Source organism: Cetorhinus maximus, chromosome 2 (assembly GCF_964194155.1).
Source record: "Cetorhinus maximus chromosome 2, sCetMax3.hap1.1, whole genome shotgun sequence".
Lineage (NCBI taxonomy): Eukaryota > Metazoa > Chordata > Chondrichthyes > Lamniformes > Cetorhinidae > Cetorhinus > Cetorhinus maximus.
The window spans coordinates 27,959,297-27,982,645 of NC_135880.1; the positions used below are offsets into that span (position 1 = coordinate 27,959,297).

A 23,349-nucleotide genomic window follows, 5' to 3' on the forward strand; every position below is an offset into this window, starting at 1 on the left:
AAACCATAACCACTTGCTGTGTGAAGAAGTTCTTTATCATATTGCTTTTGCTTCTTTTACCAATTACTTTAAACCTGTGCCATCTGGTTCTCGATCCTTCCGCCAATGGGAATAGTTCTCCCTACCTACTCTGTCCAACCTCCTTCGAAGCATACTCAATGTTCTGTTTTGTTTCTCCTGCCTTCTAGTCTCACTACTACTTCCTGTTATCAACTTTACTTCCTTCCAATTTGGGCCACCCCTCAAGTTCCCACCCACTGACAAGCTAGTTTAAACCCACCCCAGCAGCACTAGCACATCTCCCTACAAGTATATCAATCTCAGTCCTGTTAAGATGTAACCCGTGCAGCTTGTAAAGATCCCACCTGCCCCAGAACTGGTCCCAATGCCTCAGAAATCTGATGTCCTCCCTGCTCCACAAGTTCTCCAGCCACTTATTTAATCGATCGATCCTCCTATTCCTATGCTCACTAGCATGTGGCACCGGGAGTAATCCTGAGATTCCTGGTCTTGAAGTCCTGCTTTTTAATTTGCTTGCTAACTCCCTGAAATCTGATTTCAGGACCTCATCCCTCTTCCTACCAATGTCGTTGGTACAATTGTGGACCACGACTTCTGGCTGAAGGATGTCCTGCAGCCGCTCCATGACATCCTTGTCCCTGACACCAGGGAGGCAACACACCATCCTGGAGTCACGTTTTCTGCCACAGAAACGCCTGTCCGATCTCCTGACTATGGAATCCCCTGTCACTATCGCCCTTCCATTTTCTTCCTCCCCTCCTCCCACCACCCCCCTCCCCCCCCACCACCACCACACCCACCCCCTGTACAGCTTGGGGAGGCGATGGCGTCGTGGTATTGTCACTGGACTGGTAATCCAGAGAGCCAGGGTAATGCTCTAGGGACCTGGGTTTGAATCCCACCACGGCACGTGGTGGAATTTGAATTCAATAAAAATCTGGAATTAGAAACCTAATGATGACCATGAAACCAATGTTGATTGTCATTAAAAAAACACATCTAATTCACTAATGCCCTTTAGGGAAGGAAATCTGCTGTCCTTACCCAGTCAGGCCTACATGTGACTCCAGATCAACAGCAATATGGTTGACTCTTAAATGCCCTCTGAACAAGGGCAGTTATGGCTGGGCAATAAATGCTGGCCAGTGATGCCCACATCCCATGAATGAATTAAAAAATAGCTGAGCTGCCCATGGTGCCACAGGCTTGGCTCTGTACTGCACTCTGCTGAGCAACCATTGCCCTCATGAATGATGGTTTCAAAGTGGAAAACCGATTAGCAAGCAGGATAGACTCAGGGGACTTCTGCACTATCTGCCTGGTTCTCTTAGACGGCCTGGTGGTCACCCATTCCCTCTCTGGCTGTATGCTTCTGACCTGTGTTGTGACCACCTCCCTAAATGTGCTATCCACGTAGTCCTCTGCCTCATAGATGCCCAACAGTGACTCCAGTCACTGTTCAAGTTCCAAAACCCGGAGCTCAAGCTTGTGCAGCTGGTGACACTTCCTACAGATGTGTTTGTCAGAGACACATGGTGCGTCCTTGACTTCACACATACCGCAGGATGTACACTCCACTTTGCTGAGCTGACCTGCCATCCCCTAACTCTAAAACTATTTATTACACTTAGAGTAAGCAGAATGAACTACAAGTAACAACTTTACTATACTTACGCTAACTTTATCTTACTTTGGTTTACTTTAATACTTGATTTAATTTTACTCCCCTATTGCTAATGATTGAGAGTAAACTGATCGGGGGGTAATTGGCTGGGATGAATTTGTCTTGCTTTTTGTGTACAGGACATACTTAGACATTTTTCCACATTGCCGGTTATGTGCCAGTGTTGCACCTGTACTCGAACAGCTTGGCTACGGGCACGGCAAGTTCTGGAGCACAAGTCTCCAGTACTAGTGCTGGAATATTGTCAGGGCCCATAGCCTTTGCACTATCCAGTGCATTTATCCGTTTCTTGATATCATATGGAGTGAATTAAATTGGCTGGAGACTGGCATCTATGATGCTGGGGTCCTCCAAAGGAGGCCTAGATGGATCATCCACTCTGCACTTCTGGCTGAAGGTTGTTGCACTGATGTGCTGGGCTCCCTCATCATTGAGGATGGGGATATTTGTGGAGCCTCCTCCTCCAGTGAGTTGTTTAACTGTCCACCACCATTCACGACTGGATGTGGCAGGACTGCAGAGCTTAGATTTGACTTGCTGGTTGTGGAATCACTCAGCTCTGTCAATCGCAAAATTTCTTATGCTGTTTGACACGCAAGTAGTCCTGAGTTGTAGCTTCACCAGCTTGGCAGCTCATTTTTACGCATACCGGATGCTGCTCCTGGCATGCCCTCCTGCACTCTTCATTGAACCAGGGTTGATCCCCAGCTTGTTGGTAATGGGGGATATGTAGGGCCATGAGGTTAATGATTATGGTTGAGTACAATTCTGCTGCTGCTGATTCCCCACAGCGCCTCATGGATGCCCGGTCTTGAGTTGCTAGATCTGTTCAAAATCTATCCCGTTTAGCAAGGTGGTAGATGGAGGTTATCCTCAATGTGGAGACGTAGTCTCGTCTCCACAAGGACTGTGCAGTGGTCACTCCTACTGATACTGTCTTGGACAGATGTATTTGCGGCAGGCAGGTTGATGAGGATGAGGTCAAGTACGTTTTTCCCTCTTGTTGGTTCCTTCACCATCTGCCACAGACCCAATCTTGCAGCCATGGCCTTTAGGACCCAGCCAGCTTGGTCAGTAGTGGTGCTACCGATCCACTCTCGGTGACAGACATTGAAGTCCCCCACCCAGAGTACATTCTGAACCCTGGCCACCTTCAGTGCTTTTCCCAAATGGTTTTCAACATGGAGGCAAACTGATTCATCAGCTGAGAGAGGTGACATGTTCTTAGATGAGAGATATATGTGAGTATTTGTGTATTGAATATGTTTTAGATCAGAAATTACTTAATTTCATGAACAACATTTGACTTGAATGTGTGTGTTCTGGTGTTCACTTGTAATGGCTGGGTAATCACATCAGCCATGACTGAGATTGCAATTTCGGCCTGTTCTGCCATTTCAAACCAGCTCAGTGCTCTAAACTACCAGTGCGATCCTGAGAAATGTCAGGTGCAGAGTGACAGTTCAGGCTGTCAATTAAATGGCAAGTTTTTGGAAAACATTGATTGAGGAATTTCTGTTGTGGATTAAATTGTACCTGAGCTTTGGAATACCTTGATAATTTATGAGTTAATTTATGAGTTCAGTGTTGATCAGAGGTGCATAAGAGAATAGCTGGGAAGTGGAATGGAGTTAGGGGGATAGTTTTTTTTGGCAGGAGCAGTCAATGGGATGGTTTTGTTCTTTCTGATGTTCAAGTGAAAGAAGTTCTGGTTCAACCATAACTTGATGTTGGCTAAGCACCTTGACAATGAAGACCTGGTCAGAGTTCAGGATGTTGGATCTGACGTTGAGCTGGGTATCAAGAGAATCCAGACGGCCAGTTGTGGTTGACCCCATGCCTCCTTGAGGTTAATTTATCTAGGGACCATTTGATTTATACATTTGTGAATTTGGATGGCCGAGGACATGGATGTGAGGCTCACAAAGTTTCTAAAGTGAAAGCACAAAGTGATTTGGTCTCTCTTTGTGGGCACCTTCGATGTTATCTCTTCTCCCCTCATGAGGCCTGGCTCGCTCCTTTAAATAATCACAATTACCAACGCGTTTGAGGTCAGAAAACCACAGCCAGAGAATGGCTGGGTAATCACTTCAACCATGACTGAGATTGCAATTTAAGCCTGTTCTCCCATTTCAAACCAGCTCAGTGCTCTAAAACACCAGTGTGATCTTGATAAACGTCAGGTGTAGATCGTCTGTGTGTATTTATGCAACTAACCCAAAACGAGACAAGTGTTGCTGTCATTTTTGCTCCCTGTTTTTCTGAGTTAGTTGAAGAAATTCCAGAGGCATGAAGGCTCAGAAAAGGGCTATGGCCCCATAGTTTCCTTTTAATTGCTAACATTCTTAGGGCAGAATTTTTCGCTTGGTGTGCGGGCAGGTGCCCGACAAGCTCAAGCGTGAAATAGCACGCAGTGACGTCGGGCAAGCGTCCCGACGTCATCGCGCACTCACGTAATATTTCGGTCAGTGACCGCGCGCAAGAGTCGGTAGTGCACCCGCTGACAAGGGGCCTTTTAAGGCCATTAACGTGTCGATCAAACGTGATTTTTCACTGCCCATCCAACGTTACAGTTGGCGGGCAGACGAATTAGCCAGGCGGCCTTTGCCTTTTTGAGGAAACCTCACCCAAGGGTGGGATGAGGTTTCCGACATTAATTTAAAAAAAATAAAAATGCTTGCACAGTATTTTCATCTACTATATGTACCGGTGACTGATTCTGATACGTCTCCTTCAGGGAGCTTTCTGAGAGTGCTCCCCTGCACCCGCGCTGACTCCAGCGCTTGCCCTCCTCCCGCCCCCCACCCTGTTAATTGGCCAACCTGCATGAAATCATGATCGGGGGCCGATCACGGTCAAGGGTCCGTTCCCCAGCTGCTCCTGGGGACGTCGCTTGCGGCACCCACTGAACGAAAAACCCTGTCTTGTCGTGACAAGTTGAAGCTGTTTGAAGAATTTTCTGAGATTTATGTATCTGTTATATTGTGCTTGTAACTCGGCTGAACTTCCCCAACTTTTTGCCACCGCTCTACTGGAAGCCCTATTTAATCCCCACTTCCATTGAAGTTACCCAGCAGCAGAAAATCCAAAGAAATTTAAGGTCTCATCTTTTCTCCATATGAACAGCTAGACCCTGTTCTTAGACTGCTTCTGTGTGAATTTGCCATTTGATCACTGTGCTTATCTGTTGGTACTAAACAACTCCCAGAAATGCATCAATATTTTATGGAGCAATTGTCCTTGGCTGCATTTTATTTTGGTCTGGTCTGCTGTAACCTGTTTATTGCATTTGAGGATAGATTTTTTATTGCAAATTCAGTTTGAGATAGCTCACACTTTGCCTGCCTCACACAAATGTGTAAACCTTTGAAGGTCATCAGTTAAGGTTTTCGGGCAAGTAAAATATAACAGCTTTGTTCTCTGGAAATACTTTGACCGGGAAAGAATGTGCACCAAACATGAACTGAGTTTGTTAGCATTGGGCTGCATGGACTATCAGCATTAAGTGCAGTGCGCTTTATAGGCTAAGTTTTCTCATCTGTGCCAAATGGCTTATTCCAAGGAGGGTGACAGTGGCATGTATACAAGCGGCATCACTACTTCTCAGCTAAGGAGGCCCAGCCAGACTCCTCCACCCTGATAACTTTCCACTTAGTGCTGCAGAAATGTGCATCTGTAGGCACGGAGACCCGATGATAGCAGGATTGACTTCACTGTGATGCCCCCCAAGGTTAAAATGTCCGCTGATGCTCCCTGTCTTGGTTGACGCGTGTGGAATAGCCACTGGGATGAGATAATAGTGAGTGGCTTGCACTGGGGGAATGTACACCTGTACCTTTGTGACAGGAGAAGAGATAAAGGGCAGACAATTAAGGAGGAATAATAGATATAGAATTACTGTAAGATTTGAGGACTGTAGCTGAGAGTTATCACACCGGAAGTGATGTTAACACTGACACAGTGCACTGATCAGGCCCATCAGAATGTGATGCTTTTGAAGTTGGCTTTAGTGAATTGAGGTCAAATTCCAGTGGGCTATTCCTTCTGCAATCCTGCCGTGGTTTTGAAGTGATTTATTCCACTCACCTTGTTCTGCTCAATTATGTATCTGACACAGTGGTGCGCTTTCCTTTCAGATACGCATAGAAACATATGAGGCAAAGGGAGGTGTCCATATCAGAGCAAAGCTCAATTAATCTTATAAAAGAGGAAAGTCTGGACTTTAAGAATTGCTGAAGGAAACATAAATATTTCCCATTTTTAACCCATGTAACTAGGATAGGTTTTACAAACTACTAGGCAGTTAATCTTGTGAGGTATGCAGATGCCTGCAAAGTTTCCGATACTTACTCCCACTGCCCTAAACTCTGAACTTGTAAAACCTGTTCTGTGGCGAATTTGTTTTCGTATTCATTGTAATCCTGGATTGAATGATAAAAGGAATAAAGATTTATTCTTAAAGTTTAAAACTATGTTACGTAGTGCACTCATATGCTAGTTTCCAGCTCCTTGCAGATTAACTGCTCCGAGGTGGATCGAACCTGAATAATGGAAATGTTGAACAAAATAAAAACAGAATTACCTGGAAAAACTCAGCAAGTCTGGCAGCATCGGTGGAGAAGAAATCAGTCAACGTTTCGAGCCCTCATGGCCCTTCAGCAGAACTGAAGCATAGTTTCAACAAGGGAGAAATATAAATTGGTTTAAGGTGGGTGGGGGGGAAGAGACACATTGAGGGTGTGGTGTGAGCAGATAATCAAAAGATGTCAGAGACAAAAGGGTCAAAGAGGTGTTGAAGGTGGTGGTCTTTGTCTGAGAAAAGTGCTAATTAAGAATGCAAGACAGGATATTCAAAGTACAGCTCTAGTGGGGGTGGGGTGGAAAGACTAAAGGTTTTAGTTTTAGATTTAAAAATAATGGAAATAGGTGGGGAAAGACGAATCTATATAAATTATTGAAAAAAAAGGCGGGTGGGGGGGGGGAAAAGAAACGGGGTGGGGATGGGGGGAGGGGGAGTTTAAGATCTAAAGTTGTTGAATTCAATATTCAGCCCAGAAGGCTGTAAAGTGCCTAGTCGGAAGATGAGGTGCTGTTCCTCCAGTTTGCGTTGGGCTTCACTGGAACAATGCAGCAAGCCAAGGACAGACATGTGGGCAAGAGAACAGGGTGGAGTGTTAAAATGGCAAGCGACAGGGAGGTTTGGGTCTTTCTTGCGGACAGACCGCAGGTGTTCCGCAAAACGGTCGCCCAGTTTGCGTTTGGTCTCTCCAATGTAGAGGAGACCGCATTGGGAGCAACGAATGCAGTAGACTAAGTTAGGGGAAATGCAAGTGAAATGCTGCTTCACTTGAAAGGAGTGTTTGGGCCCTTGGACGGTGAGGAGAGAGGAAGTGAAGGGGCAGGTGTTGCGTCTTCTGCGTGGGCATGGGGAGGTGCCATAAGTGGGGGTTGAGGAGTAGGGGGTGATGGAGGAGTGGACCAGGGTGTCCCGGAGGGAACGATCCCTACGGAATGCCGTCAAGGGAGGTGAAGGGAAGATGTGTTTGGTGGTGGCATCATGCTGGAGTTGGCGGAAATGGCGGAGGATGATCCTTTGAATGCGGAGGCTGGTGGGGTGATAAGTGAGGACAAGGGGGACCCTATCATGTTTCTGGGAAGGAGGAGAAGGCGTGAGGGAGGATGCGCGGGATATGGGCCGGACACGGTTGAGGGCCCTGTCAACGACCGTTGAATGGAAATGTTGATATAGCCAGACTGGACTTAAAGTGATAAATCAATGCACACCTTTGTTTCCCACCACCACTGCCACACACGTGCCCCCACCCCCCCCGCCCAAAAAAGAAAGTTCACCTAAAAAGTTGTTGATACCTCCAATTCACTGCAAAGTCATCACCAGCACCTTTCCTTGCTTTTGTTCACATGCAGTTCCACAGCATGGTCACCACACGGAAAAATATAGCATCTCCTAACTGGGAGAATTTAAGATAGCAAGATCTGAAATCAGGCAGCTGGCAACCTCAGAGTATAGACGGAAGCAGCAAGGTATTGAGGGCCATTGACCCTATAGGCACCATCAAATTCTTCTCACAATTTATGAATACACTACTACTTTCAAATTCTCTGTGAATACAAGTGTGTGAATGCTCTGTTTGAAGAGTGGTGTTAGCCCAACATAGGCAATACCATGAGAATGCTTAATGCTTATTGCAAACAATTTTCCTTCTGTCCCTATTTCAACATTAATTGTTTACCCATTTCTTTAGGAGGGTTAATTGTTTATGTGGTAGAGAATTTTCAATGGGCAGCAAATCATGGAGCATGCATCCATTATTTCCTGACATTCCTGCTGGCGTCTGAGGCTGCGAGGGTAGCAGGACATTTACACCATCACAAAAGCAAAATGCTGCATATGTTAGAAGCCTGAAATAAAAACAGAAAGTGCTGGAAGCACTCAGCAGCTCAGGCAGCATCTGTGGAGAGAGAGAAGTGGATTTAAATTATAGGTTGATGGCATTTGCACCATTGTTCTTTCCTGATCACTGGCGATAAATTTTTAACTAGTCCCAGAGCTCGACGCGACACTTGCAAGCTACTGAATTAGAAATATCAAGAGTCTTGATTTTAACCTGAGGCTTGGGCAGGTGGTGAGGCAAAGCCCCCTAAACTTGTCAGCATGCGGCTGAGGCGATTTTAACTCCAGGTCTCATCTGTTGGCTGCCTGCCTGGGACGGGTGGGAAACAGAAACTGGCTGGCAGGCAGGATTATGATGTCAGGTAGTAGGACTCCATTTCCAGGCCCAATGTTATGATCAGCAGCTGACAGATAAGTCTTGGGAGAGGAGTATGGGAGGTCCTCATGTTCATGAAGTGGGGATGCTTGGAGCATGCAAGGCCAAAATTTTTCTGGTTGGGCCCGGAAGACCATTCCTGCTCTTCATGGCCCCTCACAAGGAAAGCTTAAAAAAAGTTAATAAAACATAGCATTTTTTTATTCGTTCTTGAGATGTGAGTGTCGCTGTCAAGGCCAATATTTATTGCTCACCCTTAATTGCCCTTGTGAATGAGGTAGTGAGCCACCTTCTTGAACCACTGCTGTCCATGCAGTGGAGGTACATCCAATGTGCTCTTTTCTGGAGCGGTTTGATGCAACCGTGTGGCTTGCTAGGCATTTCAGAAGGCAGCCAAGTGTCAACTACATTGCTGCGAGTCTGGAGTCATGTGTAGGCCAGACCATGTAAGGATGGCAGATGTTTCCCCAAAGGACATTAGTGACCCAGATGGGTTTTTACAACAGTCTGGTAGCTTCATCATCATTATTAATGAAACTCGGATCTTGTTCCAGATTTATTAATTAATTGAATTTAAATTTCCCTAGCTGCAAAGAAAGGATTTAAACTTGTGTCTCTGGGGTGTCAGTCCAGGCCTCTGGTTTACTAGTCCACTAACAGTACGACTATGCCATTATTCCCATCCAGACCCCAGCTTCTGGTCCTGGGTCCTCTTCTCTGGCATTCCCTGCTTAGGTCACCAGTTAAAACTGCAGTCAAGGCCCAGTGAAGGATTTAGATGTTTAAAGAAGGAGCCTACTGGCTTTAGGCACAGGTCCTTGTTATCTGCTCAGAAGAGCATGTTAAAATTCTAGACAGTGGGAACAGAATTAGGCATTGACAGCTCAGTGATGGTTGATATTAATTGCCTGCCCGCCTATTTTCTGCTGGGCTGGTATAGTTAGACTCATCCCACTAAATGATATAGGCCGGGATTTTCCAGCCCCATCGTGACAGGACCTGTAGCGGGAGATTCGGCAGCCCAGCCAAAAGTGCACTGACCTTCGGCAGGACCAGATGATCCCAGCGGTGGGCAGGGCTGCAAAATCCAGCCCATAGTCACTCACTATCATTCATATTTCCCTTGCTGATTGCTGGTAAAGAGAATAGCTCAAAGGAATGTTTCTTTTTATTAATTACCTCTTGCCACTAAAGCTGGGCGGATGTCATGTTTTTGCCCCTGTTAGTCTGGTTGTCTAAACAATATATCTCAAAAATGAATGGACAGATTTCAACAGAACTTGGTATTCAGGTAACGTATGGCCCAAGGAAGAAGTTTGGTGAAGATGTAGACCTGGATCCTGGAAATCTTTTTGAAAGAAACCGTTAATGTTAGGAGGTGGGCCAAATTGACTTTTTCTTTTAGAATGTTGTGGGTTGTTTGATTTAGAATGTTGTTGATTGTTTTAGAATGTTGTGGATTGTTTGATTTAGAATGTTGTTGATTGTTTTAGAATGTTGTGGGTTGTTTGATTTAGAATGTTGTTGATTGTTTTAGAATGTTGTGGATTGTTTGATTTAGAATGTTGTTGATTGTTTTAGAATGTTGTGGATTGCCTCAGCTGCTGTGGCAGAATTTCTCACAGCTGTCAAAATGTGAGCAGAGTTTTCAGAGCAGGTTGTTGGATGAGAATTGGCCTGAAGCCATCTCTGTGAGATGGAAGCTGTTAAAAGGATTTCTTTTTTTTCAGCATTGTAGTTACAGAGCATCAACAGGCAGGGAAAAGCCTCAAGGAAGAGCTACGTAATTGTAATAACGTTGAGTTAACACAACGTGCTGGAGGTACGCGCTCTACTGAGTGCCCGCTTCACTCGTTTTCGAGCTTGGATTTAAGTTGCTTGTCCTTTGTTGTGTTTGGGCTCCCTGTGCTTTCTCAGATTGCAGCAGGTCCCAGAGAGACTATGCGGCTGCAATGCTGCACATCACCTCACCTTTATAGCATTGATTTGTTTACAGCAAAGTTTGAACAGCCTTCTGATAAACTGAGTGCGATTTGTGGAAGTGGCCTCAAATTAAACTAGGCACAGCCTTAAAAAGATATTTGCCAGATACCACTCAGCCCCATTAAAACAGCAAACTACAAAGGATGTAATTTCAGTTCTTCCATGAAATATTAATCAAAAGCTTTTGAAATAACAGCCCACTGATGGGCACCCCATGACAGTATGACATTGAAAAATAGTGAGCAAAGTACATGCCTTGTAATCAGGTTTCTGCTGCCCAAAGAAATCTGAAATCTTTTAGTTGCTCCATAAATTTCACTTTGTAATCCTTACAGCTCGTGCTATGATTTGCTCTATATTTTGGCATCTGTGCCTAATGCATTAAGTGGCCAAGTAGAGTATAATCAATCACAGACTCATTCGGTCCCAGTCCTCCCTTAACCATGTTCATTGAGCTCCGTGTTGAGAGTATGCAGGATTGTGCAGTTAATTTTTTTTTTAAAAAAAGCAGCTCCTCTCTACCTGCTAATAAATTGCTCTTTTTATGTGGATGACATGCCTCTTGGCTCCTTTGAACTATAACTGCCTGTCACCAGGGGTTACCGCAGTACACAAAGTAATAGCATACTTTTGCTGCCTTTCACCAGGATGCCACGTGACAGCATTCAATAAGAAGTAATAATTCATGTGTTGGGGGAATGTACTCTCAATTTTCTAGTGTTTCGCACCTCCCAATCATGCCCCTGCCTCCAAAAAAACACATTTTTTATCCAAAATACGTGATCTGTATGTTTGAGAAGGGAAATGTTTTAAATGTGCCCGAGGCAAACCGAAGCCATTTACCTGTTTTCCTTTTGAGTGGAAAGTTTCTCTCCACTCACCAAGCAAGTGGGGATAAAATGTTTCTAGTGTCTCCTGTACGACAGGACATTTTGTCCCCCCCCCCAAGATGGGAATCCTGCTCTGACCATCCAGCTTCCATTACAGTATGGCAGGATTGGTACCCCCAGCTAAAGAAGCATTAAACAGTGGAACTGAAATGTTCATTGCCAGCTGGGCTTGGGGATCATTCCAATAGTCCATATATAATAAACTAGGATACCACCGAAATGGAAACCTTTGACCCCCATGAGTTACTTTCTCCGTTCAAGGCCAGAGATTTACAATTCCCATTGTTAAAGTGAGAAAATCCAGTTCGGCACTTCAGCTTTTAAGGGGTAACCTGTCAGGATAATGGAGTTGCCGTTAGTACCTGGAAATCATTCTCTCACAATCCAAACTCTGAAAACACCGACTGTCTAAACTTTCAGACTGCTAGCTCCCAATTATATATGTTCCATTGATGAGAAGGTTCCAGATTGAAGCCAGATGGAAATTGTGGGAACCAGCCAGGGAAACACGATGAAGTCGTGCACTCGTCTATATTGCAGTGCTAAGTGTAAGAGTCAGCTCACACTCTGCCCTCTCAGATAATGACCCAAGGGAGTGTTTGCAGTAGCTGCAGGTGCAGTGGGAAACATGAAACAAAGAAAAGAAATGCCTGGGAGGGAAAAAGATCACGGCCTATTTTTTTCTTTGAAGAGGTGTTTTTTGTGAGAAATATCTTCTCCGCCTGAACAACTTACTGTGCAATTTAATAGACTCATAGACATTTACAGCACAGAAGGAGGCCATTTGGCCCATCGTGTCCGCACTGGTCACCAAAGATCTGACTACACCAATCCCACTTTCCAATGCTTGGCCCATACCGCTGGAGGCTATGGCAATGCAAGTGAATATCTAAATACTACTTAAGTGTTATGAGAGTTTCTGACTCAACCACCCTTTCAGGCAGTGAGTTCCAGACTCCCATCACCCTCTGGGTGAAAAAAATTTCTCAAGTCCCCTCTTAGCCTTCTGCCTCTTACCTTAAATCTATGCCCCCTGGTTATTGACCGCTCTGCTATTGGAAAAAGTGCCTTCCTATCCACTGTATCCACATCCCTCATAATCTTATACACCTCTACCGGTCCCCTCTCAACCTTTTCTGCTCCAAGGAAAACAACCCCAGCCTATCCAATCTTTCCTCATAGCTCAGACCCTTTAACCCAGGCAGCATCCTGATAAATCTTCTCTGCACCCTCTCCAGTGCAATCACATCCTTCCTACAATGTGGTGACCAGAACTGCACACAGTATTCCAATTGTGGCCTAACCAGCATTTTAAACAGTTCCAGCATAACCTCCCTGCTCTTGTATTCTATGCCTCGGCTAATAAAGGCAAGTATCCCATGTGCCTTCTTAACCACCTTATCTACCTGCCCTGCTACCTTCAGGGATCTGTGGATATGCACACCAAGGTCTTAGTGCTTTTCAGGGTCCTACCCTTCATAGCATAATCCCTTGCCTTGTTAGCCCTCCCCAAGTGCATTATCACACAGCTTTCTGGATTGAATTCCATTTGCTACTGCTCTGCCCACCTGACCAGTCCATTGATATCCTCCTGCAGTTTACGGCTATCCTCCTCACTATTCACTGCCCTATCAATTTTCATGTCATCCACGAACTTCTTGATCACACCCCCTACATTTAAGTCCAAATCATTTATGTACACCACAAACAGCAAGGGCACCAGCACCAAGCCCTGCGGATCCCCACTGGAAACAGACTTTCAGTCACAGAAACACCCCTCTACCACCACCCTCTGCTTCCTGCTTCTCTGCCCATTTTGGATCCAGCTTGCCACTTTGCCTTGCATCCCATGGGCTCTTACTTCCTTGACCAGTCTGCCATGAGGGGCCTTGATAAAGTCCATGTAGACCACATCAAATGCATTACCCTCATCAACACTCCTGGTTACCTCCTCAAAAAATTCGATCAAATGGGCCACCATTTTCTGTCAAACTAGCGGTCAGGCTAATGGCACTTGTTGTTAATTATGTACAAATAGTACTGCAGCTTCAGGTAAGGGGCCAATGCGCAATTAAACCCAAAAATCCAGAATTTGCAGCAGTCTGCTGTTAGCCTTGTGAAAGCGGCATGCCAATGTCTGCCTTACCGCAGATATCTATTGAATACTGTCAAGTTGCTGTGTTTGCACAGTAGACACAAACTAAACTTGCCACAGAAAGTTAAGTCTTGCACATGTCAGTCTAAGTACAATTTTAGCAATGTGCTAAATGATATTTGCTGCCAGTTAACCTCTCAGGCACTCAGAATTAAGTATTTCAAGTGGAGGTCCTCATTTCCTTCAGGTTTTAATGGTTGTTGGAATTTTCAGACAAGTAATTTTGGGCTGGATTTGCGTCATGGAGGCGGAATTCTCGAGTCTGGAGATCTCCCGACTTGGCAGATCCGTCTCCATGGAAACAACCCATGAATGCACAATCTTTTCTATGGGGGAGACAGGAGCATGATCGAGTTGGGCCTTCCGCCTCAAGAGGCAGTTTGGAGGCAGCCATGGAGGCTGGTGAGTGCTGAGGTGAGCTGGTCTCAGTTCTTTGAGACTTTGGCCCAGCTTTATATAAGGCTGTTAATCCCTTTGGTGCTACACTCTACCTATGTGCAGGCGCAGCCACAGGCCAGCCTGTCGAGAGGCTCTCCCACTCGCACCACATAGTGGGTGGCCTAGCTGCAAAAGCCATTTTTTACATTTAGATTTTAAGAAGTTGGAGAGAGGCGTCTTTATCTTGATGAGCCCTCTCTCTCTCTCTTACTTACCTTCCATCGTAGCCTGCTGCTCCTTTCAAGCTGGAAGGCCTTAATTGGATGACGAGCCTATCCCTGGACCAGTTAAGGTAGCACCCCTGTAAAAATCACAAGAATGTGATGGTTTCACTGTGGGGACAGGTTTGGGACCTGGAAACAGTCCCGACCTCTGGGCGGAATAATACAGGAGTGCAGATCCACCCCACCTCAGAAAACAAAGTCGTCATGGAGCTGACCTGCTTCAAGCTGATCCACCCCGCAGCTATCAAGCGCTGCAGGGCAGATTAACGAGGGCCTAATGGGACTTCTGCCCCTCAGTGGGGAGGAAGTTCTGCCCTCTGGAGCTGCTGGCCAATCGGATTGGATGGCAGCTCTATGAGGGCGTCAGTGGTCACTGCCAGAACTGCAGAAGAAGAAAACCAAGGCCCATGGATCTCTGGAGCAGGTAGGTCCGGGATCATTGGCTGGGAGAATTTGGATAGATTAGGGAGAGGGGTGGGGGGTGGGTGGTGTGAGGGGGTGGGTTTAAGGGAAGGAGTGGATAGGAAGGAAGGGGGGTTTGACCTTGAGGAGGGTTGGTGCGGGGCGCCCCATGATCAGCAAAACGCAGCCGCCAAAAAGTGACCCCCCTCCCTGCCGTTTAAACGTGTAAGAGAAAAAATCGGGCTGCCCACTCCCGCCCGGCTGTTTAATGGCATGGCAACGCATTATCACGGTCAATTGACTTGATAACAAGCCTAATTGACCCTTGATTATTTATTTAAATATGGTGGGTGGGCTGCCAATTTTGGCACCTGCCAACCCACCCCACATTATGGGGGTGGGCGGGAATGTGGTGGGGTGGGCACCTGCCCTATTTTACATGCCCCCACCATGGGAAGCTCGCGTGCCGGGGGCATGTAAAATGTAGCCCTCTGTTTCCGCACCTCCGCCCCCATGGAGGGAAAGCCCTGCCCTTTGTCTCTTTCTGTATCTGATTTGACATTGAACTCACCCACTATAATTCACACTTCCTGCTTAGCCCTAGCACTCAATCCTTTAATCTGAAATTGGTAAAGGAGCTTGCCCTTGGTCACTCAGTTCCCAGATGCCCTGTTTTCCTCAATACAGCATTATCATCTTGCAGTTTCAGCAATGTGCCACGTAAAAACATTAAACACCTAAACTTGCAAAGGGCAAGTCTAACAAACAACAATTAGATAACTGGTTACTGAAAGCTATGGCCCAATACTGTGTAAAACCAAGCGGCTAAAACATTCATAGAGAAATGACCTCTGTCATATTTTCTTAAGCAGTCCGAAAACACATAGGTGGGCCCCATCTGCGAGTGTTTTGTGCTTTAATGTGTTTTTGAACTATTTACGAGTCTAAAAAAACTGGCTCGGCCTCAGATGGGGTATTGCATCCAGTTCTGGGCACCGCATGTTAGGAAGGATGTGGAGGCATCAGAGAGAGTGCAAAAAAGATTCACGAGAATGGCTCCAGGGATGAGGAACTTCAGTTACTTGGATAGATTAAAGAAGTTGAGATTGTTTTCCTTGGAGAAGTTTGAGCAGAGATTTATTAGAGTTATTGAAAATCATGAGAGGTCTGGACAGAGTAGATAAGGAGAAACTGTTCCCATTCGTGGAAGGATCAAGGAAGCGAGGGCACAGATTTATGGTAATTGGGAAAAGGAGCAATGGCAACATGAGCTAAAACTTTTTCACTCAGCGAGTGGTTAGGATCTGGAATGCCCCACCTGAGAGTGTGATGGAGACCGCTTCAATCAAGGCTTTCAAAAGGGAATTGGATCATTATCTGAAAAAGAAAAATTTGCAGGGCTGCGGGGAAAAGGCAGGGGAGTGGCACTAGGTGAATTGTTCCTTTGGAGGGCCAGCACAGACACAACGGGCTGAATGACCTCCTTCTCTGCTGTAGCCAGTCTGTGGTTCTATGAGTCTCCAAGACCCTTGAATTGGTTACGATAATTTCCAGTGTTGCTCACTGTACATCCTATAGATTGCTGCTTCAATAAGTTCACTGTACAGTGTTGATGGCAGAAGATGAAACCCAGTTGTACCTTGAAAAGGTAGTGGAAAGAAATCAACATGCATCAACAATTTGTATTTATGTGGTGCCGTTTGACATACAAAAGCTAATCTTAAGCAGGCACTCTAATCTGCTAAATTTATCTTGTAAGACAATTTTATCGGACATGTCCTTGCCTGAGTATCAGCATTGACTGTGCTTTATAAGTGGTCTGTTACGTGAAGCACTGATGTTTTAGCGTTGCCAAACACTGGAGGGAGAAGAGAAATGACACTGAACATGGGCGATAACACAAGTATGTGTGAAAAGATCGGTGGTCCCTTTCATACCCCTGCCGCCGCTCCGAAATTTTGGCAGGGTGTAAAACAGGCTGTTTATTCATAATCACCTGCTTTGTACTGCTGCTTAAGATAGATTCACCCTCACTATAAAAATGCAAGAATTCATGCTGTGTTATAAAATTGAGTAATGCAGTCATTTCTGCTGCTGGAGATATGTTATTATTGCCTCAGTCTTTGTTAAGCTGTGTGTAAACCTGGGAATGCTTGGATTGTAAAAGACTGTGCTGTGGGCAGACACAGTTTTTAATGCAGAGTGAACTTAGCATACCAACGGAAGTCCAGTGTCAGCTATTTCAGGAAGTGAGCCAACGCACAAGCCCCTTAATTGAGCTGGTAGTGCCCTTTGAAGCTGTGTACAGAAATGAGACTTGCAGTGCAGCCTCTCTTGGCAGACCAGTGGCGTATTAATCAGGAGGCAGCCGTGTAAGTAATCGAGACACTACCAACTGCTCGGAGGAGGTTCCCCAGCTCCAGGCCGGGTGCCCCAGCGTGCGCCTCCTGCAAAGTCAGGAAAACGTGCAGCTTGAGTCGAGGAAATGGGCAGCCTAATGGATTTAATGGTCATTAGGTATATGATGTTTTGAAAGTGATAATCAGCATGTGCTACAATCTGTTAAATGGGCACGAAGGCAACATCTGCTCCGTGGAATGGGTTTCTGCCAAAGGGAGTGCGTGTGTATGTGGAATATTTCTGCTTGCTCAGTGGAACATGTCACATCACTAACATGGTGCAGGCAGCATGCAGGTGCATTCAACAAGTGAGAGTCCCACAAGATGCCAACATGAGAGAAATGCTTTTACTCAGTACGTATTGGGGAATCAAATCTGCGTCCTTCCTGCCCTGCTTGGCTCAGTGACACATCAGGTTTACAATCGAACCTTCAGGGGGCATGATTTAAGTTCTAACACTGCCTTTTTTTTACTTCAGTTTATTTATTTCATACTCTGTTTTTTTTAATAACGTAAGTTGTACTGAACCTCATCAGGTGAAATAGCTGAGGGGAGACGCAAAGCCCAACTGTATCAAAGAATTTAATTAACATCAGCAGAGATGCAGCCTTTTGTTGCAGTTGTGAGTCCATTCACCACTCCGAGAGCCAGGGCTCTGTATCTCCTTCAAAAGCACTTTGTACAGGTTTCTAGAAAATGGCACAACTCAAGGAGGTCTAAGTGGGTACCAGAGAAATCAGATTTAAGAGAATTGGTGACAGGGAGAGCGATGAGAATTTTTTTTTTTTACAGCAAGAACTTCCGATGCAGAATGCACTCCCTTCAAGGGTGGTGCAAGCAGATTCAATACTAACTTTCAAAAGGGAATTGGATAAATACTTGAAAAAGAAAAAAAAAATGCAGGGCTACGGGGAAAGAGCAGGGGTTTAGGACTAATTGGATAACTCTTCCAAAGTGCCAGCACAGGTGTAATGGGCCAAATGGCTTCCTGCACTGCATTCTATCACTGAGCTGATGTGACATTCAGTTGTCTTGTACTATAAATTTGCCACACTCATCCATTAACACTTTGAGTAGTAGCTTGACAGGCCAGCTGACTCCTATATATATTTAAAAGACTGAATGAGAATGTACGTTAACAATATGGAGCTGTGATGAGCAAGGGAGTCAATCCAAACCACACTCCCTCGCTCATGTAAGACTCCAGCAGACAAAAGCTTGAAACACACTGACGTTTTTTGCGATCTGTTTTCTCCCCCCTCCCCTCTTTTCTGTCCCTCTCCCTTCAGAGCAACCGCCCAGCCAGCAGAGCCAGTCAGCATTACAGCCGCTCCCCCCTGTGCACAAGCAGCACCTGACCCAGCAGCATCCGTCCGTCACTTCGCTCAACAGGAACTCGCTGAGCCAGAGGAGGAACCAGAGCCCGGCCCCAGCGGCCGTCCTGCCCAACGAGCTGCCCACCACGCCGGAATCTGTTCAGCTGCAGGACAGCTGGGTTCTTGGCAGCAATGTGCCACTGGAGACCAGGTACACACACGAAATCAAGCGTAAACACCCTTGCTACCAGTCGAGAGCCTGCCATTTCAAATGAGGCGACAATGTAATGTTCTGATGAGCGCTTAATGCAAGAATCGATGCGTAGCAGCCAAACTTTTTTTTTTTAAATGATGGCACCTGCTTGTCTGGGATTCTGGGGGAGTCTCCTGGCTCTCCCACTGCTAAGCTGGGATGGCTCCCCTTTTCGTCGTGGCAGGATGACAGTCCCAGGTTCTCTGCATGCTTGCTATTCTGCCACTGGGTCGGAGCGTTGGGTTTAATTTGTAAACATTGCTCGGTTGAGACAGTGTTGGGGGAACAGGCTACACACAGGCTCCAATCTCTCAGAATCCAAACTGTACGAGTGCCAGCATTCAAAAAAAAAAAGTAGCTTTATTAAAAGAAATCAACATCCTCATGGAATCATTTGCTTTTCTGTCATGCAGAAAATACATAGGAACAGGGGTAGGCCACTCAGCTGCTCAAGCCTGTTCCGCCATTCAGTTAGATGATGCCTCATCTGTATTCTAACTCCATTCAGCTGCCTTGAGTCCAAATCCTTTAACATTCTTGCTTTAAAAAAATGTTTTTGCTGCTTTAATTAAGTTTGTATCGTGGAATTATCCTCACACATCTACAAGGGGTGGATTCCTGCATCGGCACTCATTTGTATTATAGCCATTTATGGACCTCACTGAACATTATAGTCACAGAATTACACAGAAAAATAACCAAGATTGGGATTATTTTTATTTCAATTCTGCTGAGTACGGTTTATCAATTACATATTCTTGGCTGTTTGCCCTATCTCATCAATCTTTTTGAGACGTATCTTTCTGATTATACTCAATGAGATAGGTCATGAAGAACAAGTAGACAGGGAGGTCAATCTCTAACGAACCATTCTTATTTGAAAGTGTCTCTTTAAAGCTGGTGGTAATCCCTTCTCTTTTTTTTGAAGTTGAGATACTTAAGCGGGAAACTGGTACATATTAGGGCTTCTTAGCAACAGTAGAATTCAGCCACAGCCTGCTCAGCATCTGTTAAAAGAAAACGGTCTATTTTGAATAATTTAGTTTCTGTCTGGTTTTATTTGGGTTTCAACAGAGAGGCAAAGAAGAATTCCGTGGGTCATTGGTGCATATTGAGCTAGATATAATTTTGAGGAGTAAATGGGCCCTCTTGCCTCTCACTGACAGACAGGGTAATCTTTATGAATGCATTTCTCACAATGGAGTGCTTTAGTTTGGCTAATAGGGTGAAGGGGGTCAACAACTATTATTTATATTTATATAGCACCTTTATCACAATAAGGCATTTTGCAAAGGCATTATGAAGCAAAATTAAAGACCAAGTCACATGAGGCAACATTTATTTAATATTCAAGTACAAGTGCCCAGATTATGGGATGCATTGCTTTGTTCTTTGCTAAAAGATTTTTTTTTTTTGGTTAATTTTCTTTCCCCTATCTACTTTTCTGCTCTTCCTTTCCCTGAAGGTGCTGACTCACAATGGGGTTCAGCTCTCCAGGGTTCAGAATTGAATACCTCACCAGCTGTGCTTCACATATAGCCCCAGCCAGTGTATGTCAACATGACTTTATTACTGTGTGAGGGGCATCACAGCCAAGGGCATGCAGGACACACATGTATACACACAATACGCACACACACATGTGCGCACACACTTTCCAGTAGAAGTCAAGGGAAAGCAATCAGTCATCAGTCACATGTTCCCTGATAGACTTATTCCCCTTCCCCCAACGCCGCCCCAACAAGGAAATCCTGACAATTGTGGCGTCCCTACTTTCACCCATTTAAGATCAGCCAATTCATAACATACCCAGAAAGGACCACAGCAGGCACTACACTCGCCTGTTGAACCTCAACTCCACCGCCCAGTGTTCCTCACTGAATCGCTACGCTTTTTCTACCTCATCTCTTCCACAATTTTCAACCCACTGGGCTCCTGCTTTGTAAACTTGACCCTCAGCCCACAGTTTTCAAATGTATGAAAGGAAATGGAGATTGGCCATGATGTGCGTGAAGCTACTTGCATTCCTTTCCCAGTGCATCGCTTTTTCAAACAGAGCCATGCTGGTTGCACTTGTCACAATTGAAACGTGTAATTATGAGTGGCTGGGAGTGAGCAGTGCTGGGGTAATTCAATCTTGGAGATTAGATGGCATTCTAAACAGTGAGAGCGAAGGTCGGCCTAGTTTATTGGTCCAACCTGAGCCCGAGGATTAAATGACAAGGTTGACTATCTCTAAAATCAAAGTCTTTTTAAAAACGCATATTTAAATATCTGGAATAATCTGCTCGATGAAAGGAAGCCCATTTAACATGGCCAGAATTAGATTGAGTGTAGACTACTCAGTCCTTTCTGATGACATTATTGCTTAATAGGATTCACAGGAGGGAATATGAGAACTGTTTAGCAGTTCTCAAGCATGATTACAGGGGAATTAATAGCCTTGCATTTATTGTAAGGTAATTACTTAACAGTTCCAAAACAAAATTACAGGGAAATTTAAAATGTATCATACTTACATATTGTTTGTTTGCCGAGTGTACACAAAAAAAGCAATTAGCTGGAATTTTCACACAACCAATATAGAAGCCAGTCAGGGAAACAGGAATGATTCATCCAGGTATCCTTTCATTTAGCAGAAGTGACTTTGTTTAGCTCTCTTCTTCGCTCCCTATGTTAAATTATTTGATTCCATTATTTGAGTGGAAGTTAGGAATAGCAAGAGTCAGAAAACACAGGTGGGAGTAGTTTATAGGCCCCCTAACAGTAGTTATACCATTGGACGGAGCATTAAACAAGAAATTATTGGAGCTTGTAACAAAGGAAATGTAATAATTGCGGAGAACTTTAATATTCAGATAGACTAGGTCAATCTAATGGGCAAGAAATGTCAAGATGAGATTGTAGAATGTTTTTGTGACAGTTTCTTGGAGCATTACGTTCTGGAATCATCAAGGGATAAAGCTATCTTAGATCTAATATTGTATAATGAAGCATCATAGTAAAAGATCCACTGGGAAATAGCAACTGTAATACTATTCAATTCCATGTTAAGTTTGATAGTGGCATATTCCAATCGCAAACAGAAATCTTAAAACAAAGCCAATAACGTAGGTATAATGGGAGAACTGGCTGTTTAATTGGTAAATAGGCCAAAAGGTATGGAGGTGACAGTGGGGAATATTTAAAAAAGCAATTCAAAATCTTCAACAAAAATATATTCCAGTGAAGAACAAAAGATCAGCAAGAAGGACCCACCCATGACTCACTCAGGAAGTTAAGGATAGTATTAGATGAAAAGAAGAGGCTTATAATGCTGCAAAAACAGTATCAAGTTTGAGGATTGGGAATGATGCAGAAACCAACAAAGGGTCACCAAAAAGTTTATAAAAAGGGAAAAAAATAGAATATGCGAGTAAACTAGCCAGAAATGTAAAAACAGATTGTCGGCTTTTATAAGTATGTAAAAAGGGAGTAGCTAAAGTAAACATTGGGGCCTTAGAAGCAGAGACAAGAGCAATTATCATGGGGAACAAGGAAATGGGAGAGGCATTGAACAAATATTTTGTGCCTGTCTTCATTGTAGAAGAGTGAGGAAATTAAGAAAATTAATTTCAGTGGAGATAAAGTATTGGAGAAACTTAAGGGACTAAAATCCAACAAATTCCTGGCACCTTATGGCCTTACACTCTGGGTTCTACGAGAGATAGCTGCAGAGAAATTGAACGTGCTAGCTACGAATTTCCAAAATTCCTCAGCTTCAGGAGTGATCCCACTAGATTGGAAGTTGAAAGGAAGGAGAGGGAAAGTAGTCAACCACGGGCCAATTGGCCTAACATCAGTTGTTGGGAAAATGCTGGAATCTATTATTAAGAAAGTCTTAACAATGCACTTAGAAAAGCATAGTATGATTAGAACAAGTGAACTTGGGGTGGAATTTTACAGCTCCTCCCACCGGCGGGGTTTTCCAGTCCCACCAAAGTCAATGAACTTGTGAATGGCTCGTCACATTTTACGGCCCTGCCCCCACAGCGACGAGGACATAAAATTCCACTCATGGTTCTACTGAAGGGAAATCTTGTTTGACAAATTTATTAGAGCTTTTTGAGGATTTAACTAGTAGGACAGATAAAGGAGAACCAGTAGTTGTAGTATACCTGGATTTCTAAAAAGCATTTGATAAAGTGCCGCACCAAAGGTTAATAAGCAAAAATATGGGCTCATGGAGTTGGGAGTAATATATTAGCATTGACAGAGGATGGTTAACAGATAGAAAACGGAGAGTGGGCATAAACTGGACTTTTTCAAGTTGGCAGGCCTGGCGCACGCCTGTCGAATGAAATATCCTGATGGCGTGCGATGACATCGGGACACATGCCCGACATCATCCCGTGTCATTTTACACATGTCGGGCCCGCCTCCACACGCTGACTGGAGGATTCTGCCCCATGTCATCCTATCAGCTCCCTCATGTACTTATGTAGCTTCACTTTAAATGTATACAAATGAATATAGCACAAGCACTTTGAGGTCAATGTTTATTTAAATGCATTTATGCTACTCGCTTCAACTATTCCATGTGGTAGCGAGTTCCACGTTCTAAAAGCTCTTGGAGTAAAGAAGTCATCTTTGATTTAATTTGTAGAGGGTTATATTTTCAGATTGGCAAGTTCACGTTTATAGAGTAAATTCATGCCTTCACTGCCTAGGTGTTGGTCTGGCAGAGCAGATTTCGCTCCCTTTCTAGGACCTTTTTGATTTTCATTCTGAATGTTGGATTGATTCTGCGATGATCA

The 23,349-nt window shown here is 44.6% G+C and overlaps 1 protein-coding gene across 4 annotated transcripts in view; it reads left to right on the top strand.

Annotated features, from left to right (window-relative positions):
- The window catches only part of tenm3 (teneurin transmembrane protein 3), a 1,130,593-nt gene that overhangs the window by 849,758 nt on the left and 257,486 nt on the right, over positions 1-23,349 (top strand). For all 4 annotated transcript variants that reach the window (XM_078561809.1, XM_078561821.1, XM_078561828.1 and 1 more), the window contains one exon: positions 18,274-18,511. In XM_078561809.1, coding sequence (XP_078417935.1) covers positions 18,274-18,511 — 238 coding nt within the window. The remainder of the gene's footprint in view (positions 1-18,273; positions 18,512-23,349) is intronic.